A 25,044-nucleotide genomic window follows, 5' to 3' on the forward strand; every position below is an offset into this window, starting at 1 on the left:
CTCTTTTCAACAAATAGTAATGGTTTATCTAATCATATTTCCAACGTTCACCTTTATAAGGACCTGCTCTACTGTGGGTACTATTGTTCCAGCACAAGAACACTTTGTCTTATTCCAGAACAAGAGCACACTGATCTCTGCTTAATTTGTCCTCAAGATTAGCCTGGGAATTCAAGATACAGTAACCTTCTTAACCCGAAGTTATTCAGACATCAAAACTACCCACTTAGAGCAGTGGAGTCACTTTTGAGAGTACACCACATCCTACAGGACTAGACAGTTCTTCTCAGAACCAAGACCATCCAACCCTTGGATTATCACTGCTCTCCTCAAAAAAAATAAAATTGTCTCTTTTACACATTATTACTGAAGAGTTAAAATAACGCATACTCCAGCAAACACAAAGATGTCTAGAATTGCTACTTTTCATACAGGAGGTGAAGCCAGGTGGTTAATTAATTCCATTTTCTTCCTGAGAGTTCACACAAATGCAGTTACTGCAGAACATAATTATGAAAAATGTACAACATTTTAATGTGTGGGCATGAATATATTAAGGGTATTAAAGCCTGTCACGCTTATTTTGATGAGATGGATGATCTCGGAGGGCTCTTTTTCTTTTTGACAAAGAGGTTTCCCCCACCATCACCCACTTTTTAAACAAAGGCATACAATGACATGATGCTACTGAGTAGCTTTAAGAAAGCTTAATTTCTAACATGGCACATCCGCAAGGGCTTTAGGGCTCAGTCATTTAGACTGCTACAAGAATAATAACATACATAGGTGGATAATTAGTCTTACATTACATCAACAAAGGTAATAATGACTGTAAGTGACTGTGTGCTGTTCAGCAGAAGTTTGGAGATGTTTTTGACTGATGAGTGACTCACCTAAAATACAAGTTGACTCCATCACTGATTTCTAGCCATTAGTTTCAAATGAAAGGTATGAATCACCAGGAATAATCAGATCCTTCCAAACTGAGTAAGACATGCAAATTCAGTGTACTAGTAAGCAGACAATCAGTAAATTATATATTTTATTATAAACAATGGTATGAGAAACTGGAAGAAAGATAAAAGAGGCTTGAGTACCTGAGAGATTATACCAAAAAGCAGGGGAAAAGAGAACAACAGAGGGAATACAAAAACAAGCAGTCTCCAAGACAAATTATTTTTCCTCCAGAAGAACCTCCGTGCTTCTTGGAAAATTCTGTCTTTCACTAGGACAGACTAATACTACATAGACTTGGAATATGCTTTCTTTGATGAAAAAAGAGGTCTTTCAGTTATATTGATTGAAAACATGTAAGATTTTCTCCCCCCCTCTTCATTACTAGAAGCCATTATGTTAAACTGCATTGCATCATTTTAAGAAAAATATACCGAAGAGCATTTAGCAGCTACAGTCACAAGAGCACCAACATATTCACTTTTCATAGTTCCCTTTCCAAAAAAAAAAAAATACAGGAAATATCCAGATTAAAAGTATTATTTTAAGTACTGTGAGTTCAGGTTACTCTTGCCATGTCTTCCACAGTTTAGTTTGTTTGAACAAATTATTGAATCTGTTGCCATTTGTAGTAAGAAATTACCATCTTAGAGCACAAGATCAAATTGGACTATTGGTGCATTTAAGATGTGCTGCTGCACTATTTTACCTATATCTAGGCATAGTTTTCATTTCCTAATAATGTTTGCAAAGACAAGGTACTTTCTACCTGTGCTCATTAAAACAGAAGATAAATTTATGTTTTCTTGATTTAAAAAAGTTTCCTAGAAACATGATTGCATAAAGCAATTACCTTATTATGAGATTGTTTTATTACCCATTTTTGTCTGTTGTAATTTCAACAGGGGACAACATGATAAGTTAATGTTGTGTTCTCTCGCTTTATTACTTTCATGATCAAGTTGCACCGGGGAGGAATTTAGTTTCATTTCATCTAAAAAACTGCTCACTTCAGCATGTACATTTCAACTGTTTACACATCCTCTTTCTACCCTTACTTACCTCAAACTTATCAGATTTCTACCTTTCAGCTCAATGTAGCACATACTTGTGCCAGAATAAAGACTAGATGGGACTCAGATAGCAAAAGGGAATAAAGAGGTGGGCTGATATCTATAACTAGAACAGCATTTATCTCCTACAGAGCCACAAATCATGCCTCCAGAAAGTGGGATAAAACAATTACTCTTCTGCTGCTGCTTTCTCAATGGGAATCACATTGCTATTGTCCAGCAAAAGTATTACAGAGAAGCAGCATAAACAGTGTTCACTGCTTATCACCACAGCTTTGAATATTTAAGCATTTGCTTACAGGAAAAAGGAGCCTTTTTATTTCTGAAGGCCAAGCAGAATATGTGAGGATCTTGGGTGGGCTATGCATTAAATATACATCTTTATATTATCCAAGAACATACAAAAAATACATAGCCCCAGATCACATAAGCCATTGAAAGTCTGTGCATCCCCCTGCTTTGCAGCAAGGCAACTCTTTCAACTTGACAAGTGCCAAACTAAAACTTAGAGACTTTGATTTTATTTCAGCCAAGCCCTAAAATGGCACAAGGCCCTTGAACAGTCATGTCTTTTGACTCCTTATCAATATTCAGTTCATTATAGCCTCATGGCTTATCATGTCAATGGTCTTGCCTGATTCACGATGAAGATAAACCCAGGTTTTGTTTTACTTTCTGTTTGTTTGTTTTGTTGGGGAGGAGGTTGACAATTTGCTTCTCCAGGTACCTCTTCAGTTAAAACAAAACCAACAACAAAAATCCAACAAAAACAAAGGATGTTTGGATGAGGGGATTGAGTGTACCTTCAGGAAGCTCACCGATGACACCAAGCTGGGTGGGAAATTGATCTGCTGGAGGGTAGGAAGGATTTGCAGAGGAATCAGAACAGGCTGGATTGATGGGCAAGGCCAAGGGTGTGACACCCAACAAGTGCCCAGTCCTGCACTTGGGTTACAACCCCAGGCAGCACTACAGGCAAGGGGAAGAATTGCTGGAAAGGGGCCCAGTGGACAAGGACCTGGGGTGCTGGTTGACAGCCAGCTGAACACAAGCCAGTGTGCTCAAGTGGCCAAGAAGGCCAATGGCATCCTGGCCTTTATCAGCAATGCTGTGGCCAGCAGGAGCAGGGCAGCGATTGTCCCCCTGTGCTCAGCACTGGTGAGGCCACACCTCAAATCCTGTGCTCAGTTTTGGGCCCTTCACTACAAAAAAGACACTGAGGGGCTGGAGCATGTCCAGAGAAGGAAAACAGAGCTGGGGAAGGATCTAGATAGTGAGTTCTATGAGGAGTGGATGAGGGAGCTGGGGGTGTTTAGCCTGGGAAAAGGCTGAAAAGATGAGACCAACCTTATTGCTCTCTGCAACTGCCTGAAAGGAGGGTGTAGCCAGGGAGGAGTCAGGCTTTTCTCCCAGGAAACCACTGACAGGATGAGAGGACACAGCCTCAAGCTGTGCCAGGGGAGGTTCAAGTTTGACAATAAGAATTTTGTCACAGGAAAGTTTAAGCACTGGAAGTTTGCCCAGGGAGGTGCTGGAGTCACCATCCCTGGAGGTGTTCAAGAAACAACCAGATGTGGCATTTAATGCCATAGTCTTGTTGACAAAGTGGTGGTCAGTCAAATGTTGAACCTGATGATCTTAGAGGTCTTGCCCAACCTCAATGATTCCTTGGTTCTGTGATTCAAAGTTGCAAAATGTTAAATAAGACTCAAAATAAAAACAATAATAAAAGAACTAGGATTGTATGACACCAGCGCTTCTGTACTTTATCTCAAGTGTGGACTACTGATTACAAATATTCTCAATATGGCACATCCAAACACAAGATTCCAAAAAATCATCTAGCTTGGACTCAGCACAGGTGGAACTAAAATAATTATAAATTAATACGCCCATTTCCTCCATCATAACACTGAATAAACACTAGTGATCTTAGAAAATAGTCACACTATCTAGCTATTAAAAGCATCAGTTTCACAGTAACTGATTATTGAGTACTAAAGACTACGTAGTTCTTTGAAGCAAACAAAGTATTAGAGATCAAAAGCATGGCCTTACAAATAATTTACCAATCTATTTTTCCTGGTCATCTTTATGTTTTATGGTTTCGGTCTTCTTGGTGAAGCAAAGACAAAAATAAATGTATTCTGGCAGACAGTTAAAATTTGTTTTGACATGAAATTAAATGTTTGCTTATTTCAGAATAAGAAAATACATTGTAGTTAAACCATGCAAAGAAATAAAACTTTACTTCATGATGAAAGTTTCATGGGCTTCACTTCAAAAGCATTTATGGAACTTGCTTCAAACTCATTTTTTCTTCCTTAACTATTTTGAAGATGTAACATGAGGGATTAAATATGAACGGGCATGTATTTTCATACACACACTTTTCAGGGGAAAAAAAAAGAAAGCAAACAAGAAAAAGTATTTTTTGGGGGAAAAAACCAAACAAATAACCTTTATTTAGAACATGTGGGCTCAGTTCCAAAAGACATGTTATCTTGGAAAACTTACACAATGCCTTCATCCCTCAGGCTTTTTCAAAATAAGCCTCTCACCTATTTACACTGCAAACTGTTTGGAGCATAAACGTCTGAGCTAAAATTATCCTAGTAAGTCCATATTTTCTAATACAACAAGGTTCTGTGCAGGCAGAATTCTGTAGTCAGAATTTATAACAACTCTACACTAATCAAATTATAAACTCTCAAAACTGAAGGGACAGGGAAGAGAAAAAAGCCTCCAAAAACTATCTTCAGAATAAATGTATGAATGTAACTCAACTTCCCACAGGCATTTCGGATTGACATAATTCAAAAACTTTAAAAGCTGGCCAGATATTTTCAATTATTTAAAGAAAAAATGTCTAAAGGTCCAGATTTTTTTTTTCTGGGAGGCATATGGTGGGTTTGACTCTGTAGCACAACCAATCTGTATATTCAGACACAGGGCAAAATGGGAGAACTGAGAGCCATCTCACAGGCCCACAAGTACTCAGTTTAGTACAAATTAAACATGCAGAAAAAAACCTTTGACATCCAAAACCTACCTACAGTTCCTGCTAGACTTTGTGCTGAGGGAAAACAAATGCTGCAGACTTCCACAATACAGCACATGCATTCTGCTTCAGGTTTGCCCCATGAACAACCTATTCTTGTGTCAGCAGTTTTCAAAGCAGCAACATCTGTGTTTGTTTTCTGAAAGCAAGAAAGCTTCTGCAGGGAAATTTACCATCAGACTTCTCCACTTCACTCCAATATTCCACATCATACACTGATGTCAGAATTATTCTACCAGTGCCTCATCAGGCCTGTAAATTATATAATTTTGCAGCTACTGAAAAAATAAAGTTCAAAAAGCTTTTCTTTGCTTTCGTTTTACCTCTTCTGAAGCGAACAGAACTAGTCTTGGCAGACCTGAGAGCCCCTTCTCCTTTATCTCAGGGCAAAATCTGTACCTTGCTAAGTTCATAGCATACATGTTAGAAACGGAGCCACCTGCAAAAAAGGACATACAAGTATTGTATTAGCCACAGCATGAGTACCTTTCCTGCATTTGAGTGCTTGACCTAGTAAGGGAAAAATAAACCCCACAGGCATCCTGGTGATGAATCCATCACAGTTTATTTCCTCCCTCAAAGGCTACATCCATAAAATGAACCTTGGGCATGCAGCAGGCATGGAAGCAGAGCCTGTTTGGATGCTCTTTGAGGATATTTTCCTCTTTGAGGAATAAGCAGTCCTTCCCCACAGAGAAAGCCCTGCCACAGCCCCTTCCCCTCTATGCTGAAGCAGAGCAAACTCAGCTGCCTGCACCAAGCTCAGAGCCTTGGAGATCTCTTGGGCAACCAGGCCTCAGAGGACCAAGGGAAAAAAACATCTTTGGGAAAAAAAAAAAAAAAACCCACAAAAATAAACACAGTGAGTGGGAACTGAAAGATCTGCAAGGTAAGATCTGGACAAGTTTTGTTCACTTGGTTTTATTCACCTAGAAGAACAAAACCAAAGCAGTAAGAAAAACTCTTAGATAAAACTAGAACCAAAACAAGGACAATTAATCTTCTCTCAGTAGATCACTAAGTATTAAGCCAGAAATTATTCTGCAAAAGTAAGGCTTCTACCAAAAATACACATCAAATTTGATGTAAAAAGAAAAAAAAAAATCCATACCAGCAATATATTAAAAAATAGGGATTTTTAGTTTATTTATTTTTCTACTACTCATGTGTAGGCTAAAATTACTGATTTTTGGTTTTGAACTGAAATTTGTTGGGAGGGGGAGTTTAAACTCATGTACTCATTTAATTTCTCTTCTCACCCCCAAAATAGATATAAAAGCTTCACATCTATCCCAATTATTTGTTACCTGAATAATCTGTGAAATATCACCATTATGCTTCATTATTTCAGTGTCGTGGGCTGAAACACTGCCTTACAGAACATTTGAAAAACATGGATTATCAAGCAGCTTAAGAAATATATTTTGGCCTGCCTTATTGTAATGTTTAATAAAATTATAAAAATTCAAAGGAGTTAAGAACATGTAAATTCTTGCTCCTACAGTTCATAGGCAGGATACACAGACCTATGCCCCCAGGCACCATGGATTGGCATCTAGCACATAAATCAGCTCCCTGTCTGTCAGCTAAGTTGACTCCTTCCAATGAAGCTGTTGGTATTGTTAATAAGGTGAGGAAGAGCATCAGTTACAAACAATTAATTTCAAATAATTCCATATAATTATATTTAGACGTGTTTTCATTCATTCACTGGTCAGAATCACCAAATTATTACTAGAAAACATAAGCCTAGAAACAAAAATAAAATAAAACAGTTTTGTGTATCACTACACTCTTGCATGCATTTTTAAATATGCCATTTACATTACTCCAATGTTCATAGAATTAATGGTACTAGGCAGTTTATAATGACTCAGCTTGAAGTCTGAACTGTTCCTACCTGGATTAAATATACCATCCCCTTCTTCCCAGCCTATGAATTCAATCATTTTCTTGATGACTGCTTCCTCCACCAACAGAAACACAGGGGATACTTCATATGTGTATCTAAAGAGAAATAACAGCATGATAATTGGTATTAAAACTACATAACTCATGGCACAGGGCATTACTAAAACTAGATAAAGGCTTCTTGCACCTTTCTCTAGTCTATCAGCAGCTGATCACCACCAGCAGTAGGACTCTAAACTAAAAACATCATGGATCTGATACAGTAGAGCAATTGCTTAGTTTCTGGCAGCATCTCATTGACACTTCCACTCTCAAAGTGGAGTTTTTATTAATGTAGGTCACATGCTTAAATTTCAGCTTTACATTTGCAAGTGAACAGTAGACAGGTAACCATTTGCATTCAACTGTGTCCAGAATTCCTCAAAGGAATGAGCAACTAAGTCTGATTATTTTATTTTTATGTACTAAGATAAAAGTCTAAGTTTATAAGTATTGAAAAAACAAATCTCTCCTCATAAACCCCAACTTCAGCCAATCTAATTCAGAGGGTTTCCTCTCCCAAAGTCTTACACAATTCCTGCCTCTTCTGTAACACTGAAAACAGAAATTAGAAGCAAGGAAGCAAAAAAGCTGTTATTCCAAAAAGCATACTAATTCATCATCAAGAGAACAAAGAACCACACTTACACACTGGGGTTCAGTGCTTCTGTAATGAAACGAGCCACTAATGAGTAATAATCTATTCCAGCATACAGCTGATTGAAAAATCTTGGATGATCTGGAAATACAGATGAAAAACAAGTGACAGGATATACCACAAAAGGGAATACATCACACTCCTCTCAGCTGAATGCTGATCATTGCAAAGCACAATTGACTCCATTCTCTCAGTATTCTCTGGATTTGCTGTCCTTTCCTAAAGTTAGACATTCCTTTGAAAGTAAATTTAATAAGCACTTTCAAACTTCAAAACATGTCTTGAGAAATGCAAGTGCTGTACAGAATAATTGTGAGTTGTTAACAAGTTGTATAAAGCAAAAAATAAAAGGGATTGACAACTGAGTAGACATAGTGCCTTTAAACAGTGGTTTTTAGTGGCCACAGTCAAAATTTTGCTCAGCCAAATTTTGGTAAGCCATAGAATACAGGATCCCAAGGAGCTGTGCCTTTTCTCCCACCAGAGTTTCAACACAGAGAGAGAGGGAGGCTTGGAAAATTTTGCTGCACACTTAAAATGAATGAGAAGTTAAGAGAATTTATTTACCCTCCTTTAAACACTGAGATATAACTAATTTTAACAAAATTCTATACTATTGCTGACTATAAAAACAACTCCGTCCAACAGTGGGGTCACCATCTAAATTTTAATGCATAGCAGAGGATTTTTACATGCAAAATCAGGTAAAGAGTACGGCTCCATTTATATTATAACTAGGGCTTCAATAAATGTCTATACTCAAATTAAAGACTATTTGCACAGCATATTTTTTATACACAACATCCTTTCTAAGGTGACATATAATAATCTAAATGCAATTTGCAAAAGTAAGATAAACAGAACATCTTCCACTAACTCAGTAATTATATCTGCATATTATTAGTCCACTACCCCTGCAGATCAGTATCACTACTCTTCTGCAGTTTTCAAAAGCATAAGTTCCCCCTCAAAATTATTTTACAGTTTTACTCTGCAGCAACAGTGATTGTAGCAGGGAACACAGCCCAGAAATGCACAACAAACTATATCAAATGTCTTTCTTACTTAACAAAATACAGCCTGAGCCATTCAACATCTGAAATGTTGAGCTACTGATTCACAGTGCTATTTCCTGAACAGATGTTGTTCATCCCCTTTCACCAAGATTGAATTACCCTGCACACGCTGCAGAAAGGTTAGCTATAGAGAACTAATCCTGCAGAGCTGTGGTGTACTGTCTCTGAAACACTGCAGGCTCTCTTCTCATGGTGTCTGGAACAGGAATTACTGCCTATCAGTAAATTAACAACCTACAAGACTATTTCTCAAATAGAACAATAATAAATGGAGGGTAATCATCACTAAGAACATATGAGGGCAATGATGGTGACTCCAAATCTCATCACTCAGACAGCAGGAAATTACACAAAAAGGTCCTTCTCTTGCCTGTTTTGCTAGACTGTTATATCATTTGTCTAGGTGACTTTCCCAAGTCTTCAAAATGACAGAATCTACTATTAATGCAAACGGCATTACGTTAATTACTTTTGATTAGTTTGCCATTATGACACGTATTAGTCAAGCCGATAGTGACCAGAATTCAGTCAAACAACTGTTTGCACCCTTGTATAGGCAGGAGGGAAAAAAACATTCACACTCCCAGTTCTCTGAAAGGTGACAGAGGTTTGTAAACATTATCCCATCTAAGTTAGCATGCAGAGCAACAGTGCTTAAAAGCCCATTCCTACTGGTTTTGACGCTGTATTTTATAACATCACGGCAGAGCTGCAGGATCTTCTGATGACATTCTCCGGTGTCCCTCATTTCCAGGTCAAGAATCTGCTTAAGCTTTTCAGGGGCTTGCCATTCACAGACCTAGTGATGGGGAGTAGGGCAGACACCATCAGTGAACAGCTTAGCCAGGAGCAAGAGGTTATAGAGCACAAAGTAATCACCCCGTTCAGCTCTGCTTTCACAAAACTTCCCATGGCAGGGCAGCATGCCACCAGAAAATATATCCAGTAAGCTGGCCTCATGGGATGTTGGTTTTGTCATGTCTCAGGCAACACTCAAGCATAAACATTAGAGTGGGAAATACTGAAAGGGAGGAAAGAAAGAAGCCTGCAGTTCCAATTCTGTCGTTAGCTAAGGATTTGTAATCACAGCATTTCAGATGCTGTTCTGCCAAGGGGTGGGAGCAAGCAGTGCATGCCCAAAGACAAGCATGGTTTATTTGCAGGACCTCTTCCCATACACCCTCTTAAGGAGGTTCTGCAGAACCCACAGCAATCTTATAATGCTGTCCTCTCACGGTGGTACCACACCCACTTTCTTCCTTCTCCAACACCAGTGTCTCCGATGAGAAAACAAATAACTCAACCCCACTCCAAAGATGAAAAACACTACAGCTATTTGTGATCTCAAAGAAAATGACCTTTGTATTCTGAGATTTTAAAAAAATCAACATTTTCTGGCAGATATGTATGCTAATTATGTTATTGAAAGGTTTTATAATACATTCTTTATTAATTTGTAAGGCTGTATGTTATTTTGGAGCCAAGTACGGACTGTAAACAATTTTGAGGCTACTTAGAGTGCAATAAAATAGAGCTTATAAAAATGGATTTATTGTTCATTACCTTCACTACAGTCTCAACAACATGCTCTGGCTTTACCTTTTCTGTTACATCATCCGCTTTCTGGACAACTTCTTCCATTATAATCTTACAGGCCTCTTCCACAAATTTCTCTCCTGCTTTTGAGTCCATTATTGGACCATTTAGGATGACCCCATCCACCAAAACAGCATTCTTCTTCTGGAGCATCTCCTGCTTGCAAACACCAACTGTAAGAGAAATAACTCATCATTACACCAAGGATAAATAAATAATAAACTAAAAAAAAAAAATTCTTTCACTGCTGGAGATTCAGTCAACTTAAGAAAAACCTCACACGGACTTTTCACCCATACAAAAATCCTAGATTTTGGTGGAAGAATCTTTACAGACAAAAAAAACCCCCACATTATTTCAAACAGAGACTGTTATTCTGCAGGCAATAATAGCCTACTTGTATTGTATCTACTGCTTTCTCTAACATACAAAAGCATGCAAGGAACCTTCCAAACACAGAGGAAAACACAGTTCTGGCTTAGAACATGTTACAGCTGTCCAAATAGAAATACAGAGAAAGATAATAGGCATTTTTCTTAACTGAAAATGTTTCCCTCCACAAGCAATCCCTCTGCTCCCACTTTTTAATGAAATTACTTTTAGCTTTGTTTCCTGTATCTTTATGCTGCTCCTTCCCACCAGCCAGTCCTCTTGCTCAGAGTCTTCTGCATTCTTTGCAGAGTGCTTCACTGACCTACACTCCCTGAAAAAAAAAACCTTTTGATGCCACATACCTGTAGTTCTTTCTGCCCTTACCCCATTAAGTGCCCTCAGTCACTAATTACTATAATCTGCTGGGCAGATTATCTTGTTTATTCCTTTCTCCAGTGATGATCTCTTTCCCCTCCCTCACCTTTACCCAGGAGATGTACTCTCCTCCGTGAACACATTTTTACTTCCACCTCTGCATTACCCCTGAGAGCTCATCCAAGATGCTTGTAAGACACTGGCCAACAGTGGCAACTACGTATCTCTTTCATGTATCGATTTCATATGGCAAGATCAGGACTCCAGTTTTCACCAGCATGAGGATGAAGATGAAATTGAGACATTTGGAGATATGGAGGGAATAGATATTTGAAACAGTATCGCACTGAAAGGAGAAGCAGTAACTACCGTAACCAAATTCTCTGGGTTACAGACAGGATCTGTTCACTGATCCTGCTGTAGAATAGCTGAGGTCTGTAGAGCCAGGCAGCACTGCCACCACAGGTTGTCTTCATTTACCGTGAGGATGGGGCAAGGCTGAGGTGTATGGAGAAATTGTGCCCCAAACAGCTTTATCTTTTTGCTTTACTTTTGGTTCCACTTACAAAGTGGAGAAGACAGGTGGCTCTTTCACAGATCCAAACAACTGAATTTCCAGAGGACTGCCAGGCACTGCAGTCTCACACATTCATCATGCTTATCATAATTACAGCTCCTCATGCACAGGAGGACTTAGAAGAACAACAATGCTGCTTAGAAATGTGCATCACTTCAAGGTCCATTGATTGAAAGAAACCCTGCTAATCCCATGAGCTTTTGTTTTCTGGTGACTCAGAGAGGCTATTCAGTCCACTTTGACTTATCCGGAGAGATATGACAAACAAGACAAAATTCTAACATGAGATGGGACCTCACACTTCTCATAATGCTGCCAACAAAAATAACATAACCCCCCCCCAACTTTCTGAAATTACTTCTATTTTTAATCCAAATGGGCAGCATACTAAATTTTTCTGAACAGAGTGGCCTTCAGCCCATTGTTATAGGAAAGACATAAATATTCCTACTGGACACATGGAGAGCAAGCAGGCAAACAGTATTAAATCTTCAACAGGCAAAGAGGGAAAATCACAGACATCAAAAATGTCAATTCTCATCATGCTTTCCAGCACACCACAGCAGAGGCACTGTAAAGAAACTGCAGCTTTGAAAAAGTCTTAGATGTTTATCTCTGGAAACACAAGCTAGTAGGTCAGCTTTATAAGATTTAAAACCCTGGGTATTACCAGGAAATGGAAGGCATCAGGGCTTTGGGCAGAGAGAACAGAGACTAATTTGGTGTTGAGACTTAGTTACTTGATGCATAAATAGCTGCCGTAAGTACTATTCAGAGTTTAACATAAATACAAAAAAGAATTTCAACCCTAACATCACCTGGAGAGTCTGTGATCTCTATGTATGCCAAAGGTGTTTTGTTTCTACGAAAAAGAGGACAGGATCTAAAAAAAAAACCTATAATGTGGGAGATTAATATCTATTGCAGAGCACAGTTATTGATACTTCCTTTGACTACAAGCAGAATAGATGGCAGAGCAAGAGAATTCACTAACTCTTTAACTCCTTTCTTTGTTTGTTTCAGGTATTTTTGTTCCTGTTTGATGGATTGGTTTGGGGTTCTTTTGTTCTCCTTCAAACTCAATGCTGGAAGCAGAGTTGTGAAAAAGATTTCTATTGGTAACTCCCTTAGTCCTATTCCTGTCACTTTTGCACAGACATAAGACATTGGTATTTCCATTACTTTACAATGATCAAAATATCATTACAGGAATTCTGCAACAGCAGAACTTTGCATTACTTTTTCTACCAGGTCTTTAGGGAACTGAGTCATAGGTCTAACAGCTTCCTGTTGGAAGCAGGTCTGTTCACCTCTACACACAGGTTTACAGTCTCCCTAGGATGCTTTGTGGATCCTGAGGATCCACAAGAAGATATGATCTGGAAAATGGGTGACAGTCTACCCTTAATCCCCACATTTGTTTCAGAACTTGAGCACAGCCTATGAAAGAAAGGCAAAGCAGAGAGGTTAGAAGGAAGAGATCGATGACACATTTCATTTCAACAGCATTTCACCTGTGTAAAGCTCCAGCAGAGAGTTTGTAACTCTACCCATGTTTTATTTCATGGAATAATACTCCGTGCAATTATTTACCACTTCCTCAATAATTCTTCTGGTTATCACTTATAATTTCAATCTGAATTTGTTGCAAATTCTGCCCTGGAATATACCATAAGACCATCACCTGAAATTAGCAGAAACAATTACTTCACAATCAGGTGTTAAATCAAGCCCCAACACATTTTTTTGAGGTAATCTTCAGGTATCAAAAACCACTGCTGGATACATACACTTTTCTCATCCCTCATAATCTTTCTGCAATTGATGATTAACCTTCTAGTTATCTGACTTTGGGAGTTCTTATGAGATGACCAAATTCTTCCGTATCAAAAAATTAATGTGTGTCCTCTTGGTTGCAGTAAAACCCTGAAGATGAAAACTAAGTAGATGATAAACATCTGAAATTCCATAATATTTTTTTTTCTTTTTATCACATTTTTAAAAGAGGCCAATGATTAATTTATTATGCTTTAGATAGATGAACCTCCAGAAAGATTCCAGGTTCACATTCTACGTCACAATTAAATAGATGCCTTTAACACATTCTCAGAGCTCAGCATCCAAGCTAAGAAACACACACTATGCTGATGATATATATTGTGTCTTAAAAAAAAATCAGTCATCAAATGCTCACATTATTTTCCAAAAATTTTGGGCCTTTTATATATGTGTCTCAGACACATCTGATTGCACTAAAGGAACATCACTTCCTTTGATGTGGGAAATCCCACTTCATAGAAACAGCATCTTGTCACATACACCTCTTTTGTTTTCAAATATGATAGGGAAAGCATCTAGAGATGTGACTGTAATAAATGTGTTCTTTCCTATTTGAGAACACAGAAACATACTCTGAAGCAGACTCAGAAAACAGACTTCCAGAAAATACATCAAATACAATTTCAGCCAAATGGCTCCAGGCTTGAAACAGAACTAAAAATTTAGCAAATAGAAGTGCTTTAACACAGAGATTAAGAATTACTGACTGTTTAAGACATTTTTCTGCAAAAGAGAAGACTCAATACTGCTCCAGTTGAAGGCAATTGGGCATTCAGCCACTGGCTTCAGCAGCAGCAAAATCAAGCACATAATTCTCATATTTCATCCTGAAAGAAATATTCTATTATAGAAGCCTAAGTATTTCCAACCAGCATTTCATTTTTATGATCAATATTATTTTCCCAGCAGCAAACATAAATTAATTGGAGTTGGAATAAAGTACAGAAAAAAAAATTTTTTTTTTCAGATGTTTCTATATCTTAATGTAAGTCCTAAATATATTTCAAAAACCTCATCTGTTTCCGTATTTGACTGCTAAATTCTTGTACTTCAAAAAGAAACTGAAGCATCATACTTGGCTCATTCTGACATATTTGGGAGTGTAGCACGAAAAGATCAAAAAGATTTACTGTTCACAAGGTGAATGAGGAAACAGAAGGGGTTCTTGTGAAAGAGTAGCTTGTGCTTGAATGCCAGAGCCAAATCCTGTTCAGTTTACACTGTATTAGCCCCACTGACTATTCGAGGGAATGCAAAAAGCTGGCTTTGACTAAAGGCCTACTTCTGCTTGCAACAAATGCAGTAGTAATTGTCAGCATTAATCAGAAAAATGAAAAAAAATTCATTCTGTATAATCTAGTTGTGTGTCTTCTTTTAGTGTGTCCAGCAAAGGAAATTAAGTGCCTTCAGTGTCAAGACTCCACTCCACCATGTTTAATGAACTAATGTGGTGCCAGATCATGTATCAAAGCATTAAAACTTACTTGTCCCACACTATGCAGCTATTTTGAGTCCCTCGATAGAAACAATCTTTAAAGCCACTTCTGTTTCTTTAATCACTGTTTTCTGTACACATTAATAAAGCAAAGCTACTACAGTCTTAGGGCAAAAACATATTGTTTCTTCATTAACTGATTTCCCAGGCCTGTCGCCAAGTAAAGGAGATGCAGTTCTCTTAAAATCCAGTATATAAAATTACTTCTTGTCCTGGAAAAACTATCCATATGAAATAAAGGAGTAGGCATGTGTTTGGTAGGGCTTATGCAATTCCCCCTATATTACATATTCTTGTTTTGCAGATTTATGGACCAGGCCTGTGGATAGAGAACAAGGTGGGCGCTTCCCCTCAGAAGGTCAGCAACAGACACCCCCACACAGGAATCTTCTGACTGTGAGAAGGCAAATGTGACCTTTATAGAGAAATGACCCAAGGAAAACAAAAGTGCTTGTGTCTGGGCTCCAAAACCCCTGAATAGACTCATTGAACTCATTGCCAGCACTGAACAGTAACAGCACTACAAATGGGTCCTATTCTCCATCCCACACCTGAATTTCCCTTTCCCAAGGGAAGGGTTGGGAGAATGAAATGAGGAGAGGAGACCCAGAGATGAATATCTGACAGGGAATGTGAGGACCACACTAGGACAGAGGTCCTGCTTTCAGAGGTATTTCCTGAGTTGGGGAGGGACTCTTTCTAGTTGAATGCACACAACATGTCATGTTGTGTGGTCCTAGGCAGGATCCGCTTAAAAAAAATAAAATTAAAAAAAGGCAAGTAAAAGTTTAAATATAAGATTCAGACATTTTTATGCAGCCAGTCCTTCGGAACTGATGTCAATTTTTCATAACAACTCTGCAATGTCTTAACCAATAAGTGCAGGAATGATTTGTGCTGTAACATTTCCAAGAAAGGCTGAGGAGAATCAGAATCCACCTTGCTGCAAAACTGAGAAACGGCAAATGCCAACTATGAAATGGAAATCCCAACTCCCCGACCCCAGTGAGATTCTTTCTCACATGTCCTAACACTTAACACCTGCTAACAGTGTAGGAAGTATCTGAGAAACAAAACTCTTTTCATTTTAATTAAAATTATTTCAATGTAATTAAAAATTCATTTTAATTAAAAGTTGGGTATTGATGATGAACATGTAATGAACGTTCCTTTTTCAGTGGAAAAGTGATTGAATCTGCAACATTCAATCAAACCACTGTGTATGTATGGGAAAGTTAACTTCAGGAGGCTGAGTTCAAAAAGAAATTATGAATACAGGTGTGACCCACATAGAACAGATAGAATCCCTGAGACTTTTATGGTCCAGTGGAAAAAAAAAAAAAGATTCAATGAAGACCCAAATAGTTTTTTTTATCCAAATAGAAGTTTCACAACTTGTTTTATAAGGTTTCCTGACAGCCTGCAATTTCATGCAAGAACTATATTTTTAATCATAATATAAAACTAGCTTTTAGCTCCAATCTTTCAAAAATCAACTAAGAAGGCAGTAATTTACTAAAACTCAGTTTTATGGGATTCAGTGGAAGTTAAAATGCAGAAATAGATGAAAAGTCTTAATCTCATTTTAGGAAGTTTTACCCGCACATTCAAGTTCCAGTCAAAACAAGTCTTTTCCTCACACTTTTTCATATCATAAACACTTCCACATTTTCTGTTTCCTACAAAGGATTTCCAATTGCTGTTCAATAGCTCATGCCCACAACATAATTCTGAGATATGCCCTTATTTACTAACATAGGGAAGTTAGTGCATAGCTAATCAGGAGGTAACTTTCCAGAGCACTAGGTTCTCTGAACTAGTTCCTACATAGATATTCATAATTTATTAGCCTATCAATTCAATGCAAAAGTAGTTTAAAGTAGCTCAATGCACTGTCAAAATGGAGCAAGCTGCCTCGCCCAGGCTGTTATAATGCTGCTGGTCACATCAGCAGAGATGGGTCATACAGATGAGGGACCCAGCAGGGCTCTGGACACACCATTTCAAGTTGTGCCTGCTGTAGGTTTACTACCTGATTTCGGGAAAACACTCCTGAGCTGCAAGAGGCCAGGCTGCTGCATGGCACTGGCAGGTGCCAGCAGAAGACCCTGGCAGTCCTTTTCTAGAGCATTAGTCTGGATGGTGCCTCGTGGAAGCCCAGATCTGATCCTACTGTGCACGCTAGGGCTCAGCAATGGCAAGCTGAGAGACCCAAACAGAGCCACCACACTGCCTGCAGTCTGACTGCACCCAGAAAATGGATACCTTATCTTGTTTGGGGTTTGTTTGTTCAGACCATGCCAAAACTTATATCAGTCATTTGACCTCAGCATTAGCACTGCAACCAAATACCAGGTACATCCAGCATTTGTCACTTGCTCTTTCCCCTTCAGGCTGGTGCCAGAGCTTTTTAACATGATCTATTGGCCCCAAAGAGGGCTCAATAATCCCTGAACAATGGAGTAGGGCTGCTTGTGAAAAATTAGTTTAAGCAGCTCAATGAGACCCTGTAAGCTGTCTTGCAGTGTAACCAGCAGAAGGATGCCAAGCCACTTAAAGACAAGCTTTCTTGTTGAAACCCAGACATTTGCCAATGGACAAGATCATATTTATAAGGCTTTTCAGCATACATAAGATGAGATGTGACAAAGGGCAGAGATAGCCAAGCTTTAGACACACAAGCATTTCCAAATTATAGAGATTTAACGAACTACTTCACAGAGTCATTGCTACTTTGATGACAGAAGACCATGGTCACTAAGAACCACCCTTCTCATGACATTCATGGGACTGAAAAGCTTCTGATCCAGTGGCTTTTACTTTGAAAGACAATTCTATCTGCTGACACTTGACAAGTTTTTCATTAAAAAAATAAAGATCACATATACTCAAGAAATTGTAAGAGAGATGGACATTCATACATTTGAATCAGGTCAAAGACACCTTTTATTACCCTTAGATGAGGCCTGACAATAAAATCAACATAAATAACCATTAGTGATGCGCTACAAGGCAACAACAATTTGCCTTTTCAATTTATTATTCCCTCACTGCATATGTATAAAGCCCAGTAATGCTAAAATAAGATTACTTGTGTGCACAGATGGGAGAAAAAAAGGGGGGAAGTGGCCCAAAATTAGCCATGCCCTGACGAGTATCCTGGACTTATCAATGCTTTACCAACAATTACCTCTTACAATCTCTGCAGTTTGTGACACAAGACAAAGCAAAAAAGGCCATAAGAAATCTAACTTCTGATTTCTGCAAAGCTTGAAGAGGTAGTTTCTGTAAACATCTGGCATGAGCATAAAAAACTATCTCAAATTGGACCACAAAGTGGGAGGAAGTCAGAAATACAGACATGTACTTCAGTGTGTCCATTTTTTCTGTCTTGAATATGGAATAAATGCTTATGCAAATATAAATGATCTTTAAAGAAGCAGGCAGCTTAAAATAGTCAAGAGCAAGGAAATTAAGGCAAACGAAATCTAAACTGTTTAATAGGCAATAATAGCTGAATCAGTATGCAGCAAGACCTCATAATGGATTAAAAAGTGACAATTCTTGGTTGTATAAGTGACAGTTTAAAAGATGCCTTAATCAAGAAAGAAAAGTTATTTATTGAACTTCTCAAATGTCAAATTAAGCTTCTTCACTAAATGTTCATTAATTGCCAAGAAAATTCTTATAAATTTTAAAGCACCATGAATGCACTCACACAGAATGACTTTATTTGATGCAAGCTTCATTTCTTGCAAAATGATGTCTCCCTTCCTTTGATGAAGTGATATTAGAAAAGATCCAAGTACCTCTTTTATCAGATCAGATTTTAAGACACAGGAGAGATCCCATCCCCCTGCTCTGACCAAAATACTAACCTGAGTGTCACATTACCAGTGCCTTAAAGTCTCCCTAACTCCCAGGGTGTTTTATCACGCCTCACATTACAGCTGCTTGAGATGGCAACATGGCAACACCTTACACAAAATGTTTGCCAGCTCATCTCGCCAGTCTGCTGGTGGCATAAAACCACGTAACTCCCCATTCATACCAAACACACACTGAGCCACCAGCAATTCAGAAATGTAAAAGCAGCATATTGCACAAATTCTGGCTGCTCCCTTCCTCTTGTGATTTCCAACTCCGACTCTGTTGATGAGCTAGCAGCCTGCTTGAAACTCTGCTTAGCACACTCAGATTCATGTCCCACAAGAAAACACCTCACCTATTTTTGTTTTCTCCAAGTACAGAATTTGCCAAGCCATGCCATATCAACCTTGGAAAACTACCCTGATGCCAAATGACTGAAGTGTATATGCAGTGAAGATTCCTTTATGCAGCTAGGAGCAGGAATTTACAACTTGGTCCCCCCTCTCATTAATGGGATTTTGCTGTCTTTTGTGTGAATGAAAGCATAGCCAAAAAAAAAAAAAAATCCTCTTACTCATCCATGCATAGTCATTAGGGCTTCCCTTGTGGACAGTGGTGATGTCTGAGAGAAATTAGGCTCAAGTAGCAATCATAAAGATGAAATTCAAATGGTCACTTTCAGCTACACTGAGGGGGTATAAAAAGGAAAGGGAAAAAACCCAAAAAGAAGAAAAAGAACCCAGAGTGTCATCCCCTCAGAGTGCTCCCACTGAGCTCCCCACAGCAGCTTCTGCAAGTGTCATTCTCTGCACATTCAAGTCTCCACTCCACTTTGCCAGCTGCTCCAGCTGTGCCAAGCAAACACAGTGCTAGTGCTGCAACAGGCAGGTGCCTTCAGCCTCTGCACCAGATGCCTTCCAATAGGACTTTAAAAGATAAGAGCCCATAATATCGGTACTGAAAGGAGTGCACTGAACAGACCAGGTCTAATTTTAACAATGGACTCACATTTGCTTATGAAAAAAAAATAAATGTTTCAGCAGGCAGCAAAGTTTTACAACCTCAAGAACCACAGAGCCAAATTTCTACAATAACTTGAGCTTCTAGAGAAAGCTACAATGTAGCCTAACCTCATTCACCATCCCACTTAGGAGAAGCTCATGCACCAGACAGAACCTGGCAGAAAACAGCAAATCACCAAAGACAAAGGAAAGAAAGGTCTGTGAGAGTAAAGGACTCCTCATGAGAGGGAAAGTGCAAAGAAATAACAGATGCTACTCATTAATAAGGTAGAGAGACTGGAAAACCTGCAGCAACAGGGGTGGAGATCACATTACCATTAGACACATTCTGTTTTACCAGGACAAGGAAGGAAATTTACCAGGATTTTGGAAGGAAATTAGGACTTTTGGTAGCATACAGCAGGCAAAATTTGAACAAGAGCACTACTACCCAGCTAAACCACCAGGATCTCAGTCTTAGTGACTGCTGGCAACATATCTCAGGGGTTGTTTTGGCACAGGATATAAATACAAGCTGCATCTGAAGCAAATGGCTTTGGGAGCTGCTGTCACTCATACAGTACAGCTCCTGCTACTCACGTAGTTCAGCTGTCCTTACAGTACAGCCTGAAACTACTACGGGCACCAGAACATATTTACTACACACCAGAACTGTCATATAGCTTTCCAACGCTCCTTTAATTTACATCAAATAAAGAAAAAAGGGATCCACTTTTTAAAAATATTAAGTTTATGTAGTTTTCTTTCAAAAATACGATTTTGTTCAGAGTTTTTTTAACTAATATAGTATTAATAATTTGGATGACCCATGAATGCAAGAGACTTCTCAACCTAGGAATAAAAGCTTTTTCACTGTTTCGTCCATGTTTAGGGTAAAACATAAAGTAAACTTATTAGGTCTCAAGTCTATTTTGATGATTTTCACAAGAGAGTCACAAGTTGAGATAAGTTAAGAAATTCTTATCAAGAATATTGATCTTGTGGGAGAGGGGGAGAGCCATCTGCAAACACTTTTACTATTTTCCGCCTTAGCAATCAGCTTCCATTCACAACACCAAGGACTTCCTCCTTTCTTAACCTTGCAAATTTAATCTCTGCATTTTCTAAGCTCCTCCGGCAGTGTCATTATTGTATTAGCCATAGTTCATGCACAGTCCCAGCTTTTATAAACACATGGCAAATGTTCACTTTTTGTTAATGATGCAAGGCCTTCCTCTTCATGTGGGCAAAGGACTTGATAACACATTTATAAAACAGGATTAACTTCTCCCTCACTGAGGGTGCCTGATGAAAAAAAAAAATATATATTGCTATATATCACTATGGTATTCTGGTGCCTGATGAAAAAAAAATAAAATTAAAAATTTAAATTTAAGGCACCCCTTTTTAAAGATGATAACTTATTTCAACAAAAAAAACCACTCTTCTGCAATGTTTTTATGACAACTGTTGCAAAGTCTGTACCTTATTAAGCCACCCTGGCTACACCCTGCTGCGCTGTAGCAAAAGGAGGCTACAGGTGGATCCCCGGCAGGCAGCCCAGCACCTGCGCTGAACCGACCCTGCCCTTTGCTCCTGCCCCAGGCCCCTCTCCTCGCCCAGCCCGAGTTACCCGCGATGGGGAGGCTGCAGGAGCCCCGCAGGACGAGGAACGCGTTAAACGTCCCGGGCGGGGCACGGAGCGCTCCGCTTCCCTCCTCCCCGCCTGTCCCGAGCCCCTCCGCCCTCAGCCCGGGGACAGAAGGACAAGGGCTGTGTCCCCAGCGTTTACCCTCCATCCCGGCGTGGCGCTGGCACCCGAGAGGAGCGGGGGCCGCTCCTGCTGTGCCCGGGCCGCTGCCGCAGCCTCCGCGCCGCCCGGGCGGCCGGGGCCGCTATAAATACCCTCGGCACGGCCGGGCCGCGCCGCCCCTCCCGCGGGGCAGGGCGGGCGGGCACGGCTGCCGGGCACGGCCCCGGGGCTGCCTTCCTTGCCAAATCGAGGGGTTGTGGCAGTCGCTGCTTGTGATAATTACGGGATTGCTTGGCTGCCTCTAAAGCCCGAGCCGGGGCTGCGTGGCTCCCCTGCAGGCAGGCAGCCCCGAGCAGGCCGCGCCCAGCCCGGCCGGGCACCGCCGCCCGCCGAGGGGAATTTTCACACAGTTTTCACGCAGAAGATTCTGAATTGGAAGGGATCCACAAGGATCGTCAAGCCCGACTGTTAGCGCTGCACAGGACATTCCCAAGAGTCACACCATGTGCCCAGCAGTACTGTCAAATCTTGAACTTGAATGGTCAGGCTGGTGCTGTGACCATTCCCTTGGGGAGCCTGTTCAGTGCCTGATCGCCCTCTGGGTGAAGAACATTTTTCTAATAATATCCAACCTAAGCGTCCCCTGACAACTTCAGGCCGTTCCCTCGGGTTCTGTCACTGGTCACCATAGAGAAGAGATCAGTGCCTGCCCCTCTGCTTGCCCCCACGAGTAAGCTGTAGGCTACAGTGAGGTCCCCTCTCATTCTACTTCTCCAAACCCAAGTTTTAAGGGCTCTGGATGAGTTGTGTTCAATGAGCTGTTCCAGTTCATTCGAGGACACGTGCCCCGTACAGCGCAACATAGGCCTTCTTAATCCTCATCCCTTGATTTCCTCCTAATTACTGCCTCTCAAAATAAATTTCCTCCTAATTACTACCTTTTCAAAGAAAAAGGTAAACAAGCTTTGGTTTTCAGCACTGTTGTAGCAAGAAGGTCTGAAAATGTCCAAAAATTAATGACCAACGTCCCCAAAATGTTATGCCTCCCCTTAAAATTGGATCATGATTAATATTTGACAGAGATGCTTGGAAGTAGTGAAATATTCACATGTGAATTGAATATGTATTCACAGTAGTATCCTAATTTTTCTTATTTGCTGGGAAACAAGTGTAGCCCTTTTGTAGCTTAACAGCAGATTCTACCAAGCCATTAATAACTTGTACAATTGGAGAAGATAAATGTGTAGCCCAATAGATATCCTGCACTGCAAGAGTTGAGTATTTGAACCTCATTTTGATAGATAAAAGGGATTGGTAACACTAAATTAAGAGTTTGTAGTTGCCTGGGAACAAGCAATTGTGGTCTGATTGTATTCAAGATGGATAAAAGAAAGACAGCCCCAATCAAAACTATGCATTTCTGCAGCTTCAAAGAGCTAATTTCCCCAAACTGAGAATAACAGTAGGGACAGCTGACAAGGAAAAATGTATTTAGTGTGAACGTCAAAAGAGGGGCTCTCATAAAGCATCTGTTAAATGGCCAAAAGACTGACTTTGCAATCACAGAGAGCAGTAACTTTACCATAAAACCTCAAAGGTGGCAATAAGAAAGCAAATTGAAAACAAAGAGAAATTATATAAATTACAGTTGCTATAAATTGCAAGTTACAATATCAGAAATTAGTAATTTAATAGGGAAGAAAAAATATCCATGGTTGTGATAGCTAAAGACAAATAGGAAATTTCGAGTATGTCAGGAACAAAAGAAAACCTAGTGGTGATACTGGCCCATGTAGTGAATGTAGTTCATAAGTGGTTTTGTGCTGATGTGTAAAATGTAAACATGTTCTGTAACTACTTCTGTGCTACAAAAGAAACAAGTAAATCTATCTCAAGGGGATTATTATTGAAGAACTGCTCCAACCTGCTAGTAATTAAGAACTATAAGAATCATGATTTGTGAAATTCCAAACAGGTGTTAATCTTATAGCAGTAGTCAAAAAATTAGCAAGTGCATGAGAAGAAAATGCAGCCAACACTGGCACCCTAAATAATAAAGGGAGAATAATTTCATTCCAAAATATTTCAAAGTAAGTAATTGAAAGAATTCCAGTCTTTTTTATGAAGACCAGGTCTAATCAAAGTTCTCTAAATTCATTCTTCAGTGAGATTGCTTGTTGCATGCATACTGATGGTTCAGATTTTAAGTCTGAAAGAAAACATGATACTCCATGATACCATTAAAGCAGATGTTAAATTGACTAGGCCTTGCCTAGTCAATTTAACTGATGACAAAAAGCAACAAAATGTAAAGGAACCTTCTTTGAATGGGTATTTTTCTCTGAAAATTACCCCAAAAGAAGAAAAATGGCAAAAGTACCAAGCAACCAAGCGAAGTAGTCTGAATTGAGTGGCAAACTGGATCTTGTCAAACAAAATACATCTGCTATAGCTAAATCCCTGTAATGAGCCTGAAAGCTTATTCAGGTGTTGTGCACTGAGCAGGTGATGGCACTCCCTTGAAGCGATTTAGGGGCTGTAGTCACCAGCTCATCCTAAACACTGACTGTGATGTTGCTAAAAGAGGGATTGACCTGCATCAAGGGAGTAGCAAATAGGGAATATAGCTTTCTCTCTGGGTGTATCACTGATTATACCAATCTTGCATACTGCGTTCCTGCCCGTGTTTTGAAAAAAATGTTGAAAAATAGTAGAGAGGGCAGATTAAGAGCTGAACATGTGATTTGAGAGTTGAAGAAAAATGCTGCTAAGTGAGACGTAAAGAGCACAATCTGTTTATCATATCAAAAAGATTGACTTGATTACAGCATATAAGTACCTTGATGCAGAAAAAAAAATACTGGATTCTGAAGGGCTCTTTAATCTAGTGGAGAATGGCATAACAAGAAGCTGTGGTAAAACTGAAGTCAGGCAAATTCAAATGTAGCACAAAATTTTTCTTTTTAAGGTGACAACACATCACTGAAGCAGCTTATAAAGGCACCAAGAAATTTTTAATGGTTTTATGTCCCTCAAGCAGGACAAGATGCCTTTCTGGAAGACAGGTTTTAGCCAAATGCAGGCTACTGCTCTCACTGCTTGTACATATGTGAAATTTAATGACACAGGATACAGAGGAGATCAGACCATATGACTAAATGGTCCTCTGTGTCTTATTTAAATTCTTCTTCTTATGCTAAGTAATTATAAGAAGGGTTGGCTACTGGTGAGCATCTGTTCAAGATGATATTCTTTGTCAACTGACTGCAATCAGTCTGAAAAAAATTACTACCCCGGGTGTGTAGGATTCTAAATGATCGCAGCACATAAGACATTCTTGGCAAGCAGCATATGAAATACCAGAAGACAATCAACATTAGTCACCTATTTTCAT

General features: G+C 39.4%; 1 protein-coding gene across 5 annotated transcripts in view; it reads right to left on the reverse strand.

Annotated features, from left to right (window-relative positions):
- GADL1 (glutamate decarboxylase like 1) overlaps window positions 1-25,044 on the reverse strand; it is a 119,243-nt gene that overhangs the window by 60,451 nt on the left and 33,748 nt on the right. The window contains exons 1-7 of one of the 5 annotated variants that reach the window (XM_064415268.1): window positions 21,690-21,811; window positions 10,966-11,071; window positions 10,372-10,541; window positions 9,445-9,571; window positions 7,687-7,777; window positions 6,989-7,095; window positions 5,412-5,527 (exon numbers count right to left, since the gene is read on the reverse strand). In XM_064415268.1, the coding sequence (XP_064271338.1) occupies window positions 5,412-5,527; window positions 6,989-7,095; window positions 7,687-7,777; window positions 9,445-9,571; window positions 10,372-10,521 (591 nt within the window). In that variant the 5' untranslated portion in view covers window positions 10,522-10,541; window positions 10,966-11,071; window positions 21,690-21,811. Of the gene's footprint in view, window positions 1-5,411; window positions 5,528-6,988; window positions 7,096-7,686; window positions 7,778-9,444; window positions 9,572-10,371; window positions 10,542-10,965; window positions 11,072-21,106; window positions 21,182-21,530; window positions 21,638-21,689; window positions 21,849-25,044 lie in introns of those variants that run through there. The other 4 variants (XM_064415261.1, XM_064415276.1, XM_064415256.1 and 1 more) reach the window with 4 other exon arrangements.

The sequence above is a fragment of the Passer domesticus genome, chromosome 1 (genome assembly GCF_036417665.1).
Source record: "Passer domesticus isolate bPasDom1 chromosome 1, bPasDom1.hap1, whole genome shotgun sequence".
In the NCBI taxonomy this organism is placed as follows: Eukaryota; Metazoa; Chordata; class Aves; order Passeriformes; family Passeridae; genus Passer; species Passer domesticus.